Below are 12,035 nucleotides of genomic sequence, written 5' to 3'. Positions count from 1 at the left end.
TATACATTTTCGGGCTACGATTATACCGGGTGAAAATCGGGCCGTTAATATTATATTACCTTGATACCTTCTTGTAAGTTAGCATGTAAAAATATCCAAATTTTCAATGATTCCAACCATTATTTGACATGGTAAAATTTACTTAGAAAAATATAATAAGAACTAACTCTTTCTCTAAAATTAAAGTATATCCATAATCAATACTAATATTTTCTAATAACACCAAATATTTAAATCAATACAAATAACACAAGATTATGCATTAGTCTAAAGTCTTATACATTTTAAACATAAAACATTAACTTATAGTCTTATATATAATGACTAATAACACAAAATATTAAGGTTTACATTACTTAAATTTCACATAATAATAGCCATCATCCATCACTAATAACACAAAATATTAATTGTGTATAATGACCGGGCTACCGGGCCAATTTCGGGTGACCCGAGCTATGGCTCGGACCCGATCCGAAATAATGACCGGGTCTACTATTTCATGCCACAACACTATTTTTTATTCCTCCAACTAATCAGGTTTCTTCCAACAAAAGTATAATACTCAGATGTTGACCTTCTGTCCATGACATTCTCAGCCCAATCTGCATAGGTTTCTATTTGAAGATGTCCATAATTTTTGTAGAGTAACCCTTTTTCAGGCGATCCCTTCAAGTACCTTAGAATTCTAAAGACAGCATCCATGTGTTCTTGATCAGGTGAATGCATAAACTGACTTACCATACTTATAGCAAAGGCTATATCCGAGTGTGTATGGGATAAATAGATTAGCCTCCCCATCAACCGCTGATATCTTGCTTTGTCCATTACATTTTCTGATTTAGTTGGCTTCAATTTTAAGTTAGGCTCTATAGATATTTCAGCAACAACCAAGTAATCCTGTCTCTTTTAAAAGATCTAGGATGTACCTTTATTGGTTCATAAAAATGCCTTCTTTAAACCTTGCAAATTCAATTCTAAGAAAATATTTTAATGAGTCAAGTTTTTTCATTCCAAATGCTTTGGCAAGTTTCTCCTTCAAATCTTTTAGCTCGAAGATATCATTACCTATCAGGATAATGTCATCTACATATACAATTAAGATAGCAGTTTTATTAGCTGTTGAATGTTTATAGAAAAGTGTATGATCAACTTGGCTTTGAGTATAACCAAATCTTTTTACCATCATTCCAAGTCGTTCAAACCAAACTCTTGGGGATTGTTTCAATCTATAGAGAGACTTCTTTAGTTTGCACATTTTATTCCTCCCTATTTCAGCCTCAAATCAAGGTGAAAATTTCATGAAAACCTCTTCCTCTAACTCTCCATTCAGGAAAACATTCTTTATATCCAATTGATGTAAAGGTAAATTGTAATTCGCAACAAGAGATAAGAGAATCCGCATAGAATTAAGCTTAGCAACTAGAGCAAAGGTCTCTTGATGGTCTACTCCATAGATTTGTGTAAATCCCTTAACTACTAGCCTAGCCTTATATTTCTTTATGCTTTCATCAGCCTTACACTTGATGGTGAAAATCCACTTGCAGCCGACCAATTTTTTGTCCTATGATAGGTCTACAATCTTCTAAGTTTCATTCTTCTTGAGTGCATGCCACTCTTCTAACGCTGCTACTTTTCAGGTGGGATCATCTAGTACTTTCTCATGATCTTGGGCTCAAACAGATTTGTAATTTTAGAAGTAAATGCTCGATGATTTTGAGAGAGATTTTGGTAAGAGACATAATTGAAAATAGGATGGTTGGTGTTGATTTTGGGTACTTTTTTTGTGTAGGTTCTGGTTTATTTTCTTAGGGCTATTGGCAAGTTATTATTAGAAGTGACAATTTCAGATTTATCTGGAAGTTCCTGAAGTACTACAATTGGGCCGCCTTCCGAATTTTCAGATTGGGTTGGTACAGAGATGATAGGATGGTCTCTAGTCTTCTTGGGATATTTCTAAACATAACATCAAAGCTCCTTTTCTGATTGTGGTATTTCTTTTCCTATTTTGGTTCCAACTAATTCTGGCACAATTTCAGAATTGGTTTATCGTTTCAGAATTTGTTTGATCAGTGAAAGTTGTATCCTCAATATGTAAGATAGGAGTGGATAAAGGTTCATGAAAAAAAATTTCTTCACTTACACTCTCCCCCGAAGAGAATTTTTCTAAAAAAAGGTTTCATGTTCCAAAAAAGTAACATCCATGCTTACATAAAATGTCTTTGTGTGTGGATTGAAACATCTATAATCCTTTTGGCTTGGGAAATAGCCAATAAAAATGTACTTTTCTGCTCTTGGAACAAGTTTACTTCGATATGAACGTGTATGCAAAAATAAAATACAACCAAATACTTTTAAAGGTAAGTCAAAATGCAACCTACATGCTGAAAAATTCTTTTGAAAGTATCCAATGATGTACAGTAATTTAACACACGCGTGTGCATTCGATTTATGAGATAGGCTCCTGTTAGGACAGCATCTCCCCATAAATATTTTGAAATATTATCCTCAAACATAATGGCACGTGCTACTTCGAGAAGATGTTTATTCTTCTTTTCAGCAATGCCATTTTGTTGGGGTGCATCGGGACATGTAGATTGATGTTGAATACCTTTCTTTTGAAAAAATTCACCAAGATTTTTATTAAAGTATTCAATGCCATTATCACTTTTTAATATTGAAATTTTTATGTCAAATTGGGTTTCTACTTTCTACCATTGTTGAAAAATACCGAAAATTTTAAAAAAACCTCAAATTTTTCATGCATGAGATAGATCTAACATAGTCATATGTGGTCATTGATAAAAATTACAAACCATTTTTTTTTAAATTGAGTTGTTATTTTCGATGGATCCCATACATCACTATGAATCAAGTAAAAGGTTTAGATGCTTGATAAGGTTGAGAGTAATAAGGAACTTTATGACTCCTTGCACGAATACAACTTTCACATTTAAGTAAAGAAGAATCAATATTTTTAAACAAACTTGAAAACAAATGTTTGAGATATGGAAAATTAGGGTATCTTAGTCTACTATGCCAGAGCATTATTTGGTACTTTATAGGCATAGAACTTATACCACTAAATCCTTGAGCTACTTTATCCTCCGAAATATCCTCAAAATGATAGAGTTCATCCATCATTTTAGCACTGCCAATTATCTTCCTCGACCAGTCCTGAAAAATACCATGAGTGTCAAAGAATGTCACAGCACAATTGGAATCCTTGCAGATTTTACTAATAGAGAGAAGATTACAAAAAAGTTTTAGTACATGTAGGACATTTCTTAGGTTAATATTTTTGGATAATTAATTGTACTTTTTCTAGCAATAGATGAAAATCTACCATCAACAACTCTAATTTTCTCATTTTCAAAACTGGGAGAATAAGTTTTAAATAAAGGGGAGAGGGTGATCATATGGTCAGATGCACCTGAATCGGCAATCCATGGTGCATTCAAGTTTGAGGTGCAGTTAAGGGACATAGGAATACTAAAATTACCTGTTTGAGCCAAAGAATCACTAGGAATACTAGACACAAAACTGGAATTTAATAGCCTTATGAGCTGCTCAACCTGCTCCTTACTCAAGGATGATTTTTCAGCCTCATGATCAGTTGGGGTAGAACATATTTTGGGACCAGATTTGCTGCCTTTGAGATGTGCTGGTTTTCCATGAATCTTCCAGCAGGTTTCTCGGGTGTGACGAGATTTATTACAGTGGTCACACCAAAGATTGGAGGGGTACTTCTGATTTGATGAACTTTTAAATGCAGCAGGTGTCACTAAGAGTGCATTAGACTCCAAAAAAGTCTGTTCAGTCTTGCCTTTTCCCATCATCACACTCTACGATTTTTCTCTCTTCTAACTTCAACAAATACTTCTTCAATTGAGGGTAGGATTGTTCTTCCAATAATTCTGCCATGAACTTCATCTAGCTCTACATTAAAGCCTACAAGAAATTGAAATGTCATCCCTTCTTCCACTATTTGTTGGTGGTGTTTGGCATCAGTGGCTGAATTCCACTTGTAGTTATTGAAGTGGTCAAGGTTCTGCCACACCCGCTTTAACGTATGAAAGTATTTGGTGATATTGTGACTCCCTTGTTGAATTTTTCTAACTTTTAGAGTAAGTTCATAAATTTGGAATTTATTCTCAAGATCAGAATACATCTCCTTGACTCTATCCCACAATTCTTTGGCAGTGGTGTACTACATATAATTACTACTGATATCCTCCTCCATTGAGCTCACCAGCCATGTCATCACCATGAAATTTTCGGTATCCCATACATTATATTGTGGGTCAGTGATGTTAGGCTGGCTTCGCTCACCAGTGAGATATCCAATCTTCCCTCTTTCACAGATATACATTTGAATTGATTGAGACCATCTAAGGTAGTTTGATCCATTGAGTCGAAATGTGGTGATCTGAACTGAAGGGAGTCACCACTAACTAGTACCCATTGCTCAGATTTTAAATATGATGGAGTAGTAGTAGTGTTCTCCTTCTTTTCATGATTAATGACCGAGGAACTGTCAATCATAGCTATAAATTAGAAGCACAATACAGAGATCCTATTTTGATACCAACTTGAAGTATTTGAATATTATGTTATATCAAATGTACAAGTTTTATAGAAGAATTACAGAAATAGAAATAACTAGAAAATAAAAAAAATAATAGCCTAAAATAAAGAAAAATTTTCTAATCATAAAATTCTTAAAATTAAGCTAAACTAAAACAGAAAAGATATTATAATTAATTCTATTTATAGAAAAAATTCATAAAAAAAATTAGAAATCTGATTTTGATTTAATTTACTCAACAAAAAATATATAGCAAAATGAAAAACAAGAGCATCAAAGAACGAATAATTTGGAAGGCAGAGGGTATGACACAGTATTTGAGCTTAGAAATGGCGGTTATGGCAGCTTATACCTTTATTTTAGGCATGTAGTTTGTCTTTCTTTTCTATCTTTTAGTGTGCCAGTTGTGTTTTAGATTTTTAGTAGATTCTGCATGTGGCCATATTCGGCTTTTAGAACATAATAAAGGGTTTCAGGTTTCTTTTAATTTTATTTTATTTTATTTTTTTGTTAGAATAGATGTGTAAAAGACTAAAAGGACTCAGATTTTTACATTATTGTAGAATAAAGCAAAACATGTTTGTTATTCTGATATTCTTGATAACAAAAGGAAATAAAGGATGGAAAATACGATTTAATGCTAGTATATAAATATTTTTACACGTTATTATACATCTCGTTAACTTGTTTATTGTAAAAATAAGATATGTTTATACCTATCTTAATTATAGTTATAATTGAACAACTAAAAATATGATATTTTCAAATTAAACCATATCTACAGGTAGCATTCAGCATGCTATCAAGAAAATTCAATCATGACAATTAGTTGGCACCTTCACAACCCAATTTTTATCAACAAGATGATTTGGTCACTTCAAATCACGGGGTACAATCACTGGACTGCAGTTGTGCAAATAGCTCATTCCTCAGGCCTGAAGAAGAATAAAGAGATATATGTCACATCAACTGAATTTCACTGATTATGGCAATAATTTACTTAAAGAAACTACATTGCAAGAAAACAAAACAGAATCTTACAATATCAAGGGCCATCCTCAACCGCCTTTGCTCATCTAATTGATTGTTTGGTCGATGAATTAGTCTGTACAAACTTCCTCTACATAGGAAATATACAGTTCAGACTTCAGAGTCATTAAAAGTAATCCTTCCAGAACAACATTAATCAAAATAATAAAAACTCCTGGAAAAGTGTAACAGTCCAACACAATATATAGTAAGGTAAATTGTGTCTAAATTAACCAAATAATAACTGAAATTTTCATCTTATTTTTGCTTATTACGTCTCAATTGACATTGAGCTATTAACAGCATACATCAGATATTTTAGATGTTCATTTAGAAGTAATCTTTTTGGCCTGCATAGCACTATTCTGTACCAATTACCATATACTAAGATCTATTTGGAATACAGAGTCTCATATGAATCTCAGGAAATAAGGAATCTTAAGTTAGCTGGGAAGAAATTCAGTAACAATAGAAAGATTCGGACATCGAGTAACTGCTCCCATGAAGAGAACAACATTTGGATGCCTCAGTCTTTTCATTATTTGAACCTATGGCAACTTACATATGTTAAATATGCAGTAAAATCATATAAATTCATGAAAATGCACAACTAGTTTTGGCATTCGTAAAAGAATTAAACAAAATCCTTTTTTTGAATAAGTATAGTCAACTACATGAACTAAATAACTCCAATGTGCTAACCCTACTTCTTAATCTCCATCTAATATATTCTTTCCATATATATATGTTCTCTTATATATACATTCATGCACCACTATATTCTCAAATTGCATTAGGAAATCTATTCATAGAGAGAAGAGAAGCATACAAGATGGAAGTATATAACAACAATAGAAGCTATAAAATGTTGGAGAAATAAAACAACGATTACATCAAAGAGCTTCGAAATGGTCAATCTTCATCATGAACTTCTAAAATAATGCAATTCAACAGGACAAAGTATTTAATCCAACTTTCAAATTATCCTGGGACAAATACAATAGCAATCTAAATAAAGTATTGCAGCTATCTGATATGTCATTATGGAGCATAAAAATCACATCTGATAGTTGTAAATGTGTACTAAATGAAATCATTCATCAACAAAGATAAACATATGAGTAGAAACTACAAAAAGAGACACTAATGAAATATTACCTGACTTATGAATTCTTCAAGTGATTCACCAGATATATCTTGATCAAGAAATCTTTTTACAGCAACTTCCTACAAACCAAAGCAGAGACCTGATGTAAATGAAAGAATTCAAAAACCTACAGCCTAACAGAAAAACACAACAAAAAATGACAAACATAAAAGGTAGTCAAGTATAAGGTATTGATTACTTTTGTTAAGGATAAAAATGAAACTGAAGCCAAAATTTTCTTGGGCCTTGCTTAGTTAAGAAAAAAAAAAATTACATTTTATAATTTGTTTGTTGAAAATACAATTTGAATTGTAAGATAGATATGGAATGTATGCCTGAATAGGAATAAAACTCATTGTTCCACGCCATTCACCACGGTATACCTCCCATTACGATCCTGAATGCAAAAAATAGGCCACCAAAATGTAATTGTAGCCATCATATGGGAATTTATATGTATAAAACTATAAATAACACCATCTAACAAAAGAATGTAACCAAATCTTATAGAGCAAAGTACAGTTAATACCAAGTCCGATACGTTCACCCAGTGTGATTTCCTCCAACGGAATGTCATACTCGGCAACATCATCAAATGTAAAATCAGATTTTGTACTGTCATTGCTTACTATAGATCTATCAGATATTCTATCACCTTCTGAATTTGCTCCTACCACAATATTCTCACCATCACCACTACCCTTTGGCTCATAGCCAGTGCCATCCATGTGTCCGTCACTTCGACTGCCTTGCTCATACTGTTTGCTGACAGATGCAGTGGTTGCTACTACAGCTGCAGCAGTTGCAGTGGCCGCTGCAGCTACTGGAAGCTCAATGTTCGAGTCAGTGTTTGACTTTGCTACAGCAGCTACCATAGAGGAAGCAACAACAGCAGCAGCTGCAGCAGCTGCAGCAGCCGCAACTGGAATATTTTTCCCATATGTTACCTGGGATGGTGTATGTTGTACAGCTGCTAACTTCGGATCAAGAAGAAGGTTTATTCCTAAACCTTCAACAGGCTTAGAGTGCTCCAGCTGGCTGCTTGAACTTCCTTTCGGATGAACTCTGTGGTGAGGCAAAGTAGGACCGAGATTCTCGTCAACCTGAGTCTCTTGTCCACTTTCTGGTTCGTGTTCATCTTTTTCTTCAGTTGGGGAGCCTAACTCGTGATAAATTTCAGAAAATAAATTTGGAGGAGCAATGACACCACTTTCAAGTAAAACATCATGTAGTTTTTGAGCTAAGTGAGGATTTTCCTTGGCAGCATAAATCATATATAATGAAACATCTTTGACTTTCATTCTGCGCACGGCAGGGGAACTTTTTGCAAATGTTTGTAAACCTCTTTTTGGTTTTTCTTAGTTTGTAGCAGGATAATAGTTAAGATATATGATCTCATAGGATAACAGTAAATAACTATTAATTACTATAGAGATATCTTAAACACTTAACCTGTAAGCTACAACGAGAAATATCCTCTAAAGAATCAATAAAGCATAGTGGAATCAAAAAGGATGATAGCAATTGCAAACATTGAAAGTATAAACTTAATTGAATGAGATACTCAAGACATCAGTGGTATTGATGTTATGGCATTGCCAAAGTCCTCTGACCCAACAGATACAGAATTTACAGAACTATGATACACATTCAGCAACAATAGAGATGTGATTTTAATTTGAGTTGATGTATCTTATCTTTTTTCATCCAGTCAATAAGCCTCTAGCAATCATTTCCCGAAGAAGTTTCTCCGCCATGTCATTCTCACCTTTTTCAAACAAAGCACGAATAACGTTTTCAAAAGTCACAGCATTTGGTAAGCAACCATTGTCTTCCATTTCCGACAGCAGGGCCAATGCTTCTTCAAATAAGCCCTCTTTGCAGAGCCCATCGATCATAATAGTGTATGTCGTCACATTTGGACGATGGTTTTTAATGGAAAGATCTTGAAAAATCTCTTTTGCATCTATAAGTCTTCCACTTTTACATAGGCCATCAATAAGTATATTATACGTGCATATATTTGGATCAATGCCACTCTCTTTCATCTGAATAAATAACATAAGTGCCTTGTCAAGTTGTTTGATATTGAACATCGCATCCAACAAGGAATTGTAAGTGATTATATCAGCAGGTTGACCTTTATTATGCATCTCAACAAGAAGCTTTGAAGCACAAGAGATTCTCCCTGATTTTCCCAAACCATCAATTAGAGTATTGTAAGTTACCGTGTTAGGAACCAAGTTCTTGCGACGCATCTCTTCAAAGAGATTCAAGGCATCATCCATCAATTTACTTTTGCACAAGCCATTAATAATAATATTGTAACTTCGGATATTAGGAGCCATTCCTATCCGGGCCATTGTGTCGAATATACATTTTGCCTTGTTTAATTCGTTAACCAAGCAATACCCATCCATTAAACAATTATAAGTAACCACAGTTGGTTCCACAGCATCTTTTGTCATCACAGCCAACACACTCTTAGCATCTTTGATATTTCCCTCCTTACATAGTCCATCAATCAAAGTATTATAGGTACGAACATTTGGAATAATGTTTTTCAGCATCATATGATTTAGTAAATCAATGGCTTCCTTAAGTTGACCCACAAGGCACAATCCAAAAATTAGAGTGGTATAGGTGATGACATTAGGAGAAATTCCCCTAGCAAGCATTTCAGAATAGAAATGAAAAGCCTCACTTACAAGTGTATCCTTGCAGAGGCTATCAATAATTGTGTTGTAGATGACGACATTAGGAACAGTGCCATACCGTGGGATCTTTTTCAACACTTGAATAGCAGCTGCTGTGTGTCCGGTCTTACCGAGCCCATTTATCAAAGTTGCATAAGTGAATTGGTCGAAGTGAAATCCATGAGCCAGCACTCTGTCGTGAAAGTGCAGTGCTTTTTCAACATTACCACAGAGACAGAGACCTTTAATGAGTGTATTCAATGTTATGGTATTTGGCTGAAAACCCATCCTGAAAATCTTGGCCAATATAGAGAAAGCGAGAGTGATCCGACCCATGCCGCAGCAACAATTGATTAAAATATTCATAGTAACTATGCTGGGCGCAATTCCCCTGGTTTGCAATTGCTGAAAAAGGGAAATGGTGGTTGGGAAATGGTGCGTCTTGGCAAGGGACCCCAAAATCTGGTTAAATTGGATAATGGATGGAGTGCGACGCATAGAGAGCATGCGAGTGAAGGAATCAACAGCTTCATCAACATGGCGAGGGGATGTGAGCTCAGAATGAGAGTGAAGGCTTGACATTGAACATGAACGGGAAGGAAAGCGAAAAGGGAAAACATAGGGCACAAGAAAAGAGGGGATATGAAGAGAGAAGCTGAACCTGGAGAATGATGCTGCACGCAACATGTTTGTGTAAAATCCGATCAAATGAGAAGGAGGAGTTGGAAGAGAAAAGAGCGAATTCAATGGTGGAAACAATCACTGTCATGAAATAAAGGTCGAGACTTGATAGTTGAGAATGAGACCAAAGCAAAGATATTATAATTAATTTTAGGAAAAAAAACAAGTAGGTCCTGACTTTTTAAATTTTTGATAAATATATTTTTGACAAAATTTAAATACAAAAAGGTTTTTGATTTTATTAAATGTAGGATAATTTAGTCTTTTCATCTATTTGTTTCTTATATACCAAACGGAATTGGCTGATGTGGCTGAAACGATGTCCAGATGTCCGTTACGGTGCCATGCTGGAAGGGGAATAAAGTTCGAAAAACAAATAAGTCCTTGACGTCATTTTGCAAATAAAGTTCAAAGGACAAATATGTCCTTGAGAATTTAGTTCATTATACTTCTATTATGCTTCTATTATGAGAATTTAGTTTATAAAATTATGCTTGTATTTTGAAATTTAATTAACTTGTTGTATTCTGCAATTTAAATTATTTGTATTAAAATTACAGAAATTGGGCTTGTTTTGTTTTTACTTTTTTTTTTTAAATTGCATTAGTTCAATTTTAGTGCATTTGTGTATTATATTAGAATTTGTTAAATTGCATTAGTTCAGTTTTCACCATACCAGTGGCATTAGTTAGCATGAGTTCATTTATGCATCAAGTTAGCATTAGTTCATTTGTGCATCATTCATGTATTAAGTTAGCATTAGTGCATTTGTGTATTATATTAGAACTAATATTTTTATCTATAATAACATTACGAGAATAAATTTTTTTTAAAATTATAGTTTACTTTGTTCTAACAGTATAAACTATGCATGGCACAAAAGATTTATAAAATCAAACTATTTTTACAAAAAAGTCGTAAGTTGACAAAAGTCTCTGGCTAAAAAGACCAAGATATCTATAGATAAAAAATTAAATAATAAGATTTTTAGTTATTATTTTTATATAAAAAAGTCTAATTTTTTATTAATAATTAATTTTAACATTCGTTATCTAAAATTTAAAATAATTTAATGTGTATACTTTTACATTTAAAATATTTTAATTGTAAAAAAATATCGGATGACATATTTTGATTTGTCAAATTACTAATATAAAATAAAATTATATATAGAATAAAAATAGTAGAGAGAAATAGAAAAATGGAGAGAGGTAGATGAAAGAATTTAGAAAAGGAGTTTATTAATTTTGAAAAAAAAAAATTTCTCTCAATTTTAATAAGAATGTCATGTGACACATTTGATTATTAAATTAGATAGTAATATATGATACATATAGAAGCATAATGAACTAAATTCTCAAGGACCTATTTGTCCTTCGAACTTTATTTGCAAAATGACGTCAAGGACTTATTTGTCCTTCGAACTTTATTCTCCTTCCAGTGTGGCACCGTAACGGACACCTGGACACCATTTCAGCCACGTCAGCCAGTTCCGTTTGGTGTATAAGAGGCAAATAGATGGAAGGACTAAATTGTCCTCCATTTGTGAAAGTCAGGGACTTTTTTGTATTTAAATTTTGTCAAGGATGTATTTGTCAAAAATTTAAAAAGTCGGGACCTATCTGTCTTTTTTCCTTAATTCTATTTACAGAAAAGATTCTTAAAAGAAATTAAGAATCTGATTTTGATTTGATCTAGTCAATACTTGATAAAGAAATAAAAGATAAACATAAAAATAAGAATTCAAACCGAATAAAAAGATAAATTGTAATTGAAATAAAAACAAAAAGAATAAATTAAAATTGAATACAAAGAGAATCACTCTACTTCTACCCAATTTCTTGACGCAACAAGAAAGGGACTCCTCAACCTAACTTGTCAATGCCATAGTTTG

General features: G+C 33.3%; 2 protein-coding genes across 2 annotated transcripts; both read right to left on the bottom strand.

The window, feature by feature from the left end:
- Positions 1-5,207: 5,207 nt before the first annotated feature.
- LOC148566099 (putative serine/threonine-protein kinase SIS8) lies at positions 5,208-8,149 on the bottom strand. Its single transcript, XM_088488205.1, has 4 exons — positions 7,294-8,149; positions 6,776-6,844; positions 5,630-5,708; positions 5,208-5,523 (listed from the first exon to the last, which is right to left on the bottom strand). The coding sequence occupies exons 1-2, from the start codon at positions 8,063-8,065 to the stop codon at positions 6,819-6,821; spliced, it is 798 nt and encodes a 265-aa protein (XP_088344331.1). The 5' UTR covers positions 8,066-8,149; the 3' UTR covers positions 5,208-5,523; positions 5,630-5,708; positions 6,776-6,818.
- Positions 8,150-8,288: 139 nt separating this feature from the next.
- LOC107644293 (uncharacterized) lies at positions 8,289-10,229 on the bottom strand. The gene is made up of 2 exons (XM_021102893.2): positions 10,122-10,229; positions 8,289-10,015 (listed from the first exon to the last, which is right to left on the bottom strand). The coding sequence occupies exons 1-2, from the start codon at positions 10,227-10,229 to the stop codon at positions 8,468-8,470; spliced, it is 1,656 nt and encodes a 551-aa protein (XP_020958552.1). The 3' UTR covers positions 8,289-8,467.
- Positions 10,230-12,035: the final 1,806 nt, after the last annotated feature.

Source organism: Arachis ipaensis, chromosome B5 (assembly GCF_059453495.1).
Source record: "Arachis ipaensis isolate K30076 ecotype BB chromosome B5, ASM5945349v1, whole genome shotgun sequence".
Lineage (NCBI taxonomy): Eukaryota > Viridiplantae > Streptophyta > Magnoliopsida > Fabales > Fabaceae > Arachis > Arachis ipaensis.
Note: the sequence above shows the minus strand (reverse complement) of the source record. Positions and strands in the feature narration are given on the sequence as shown.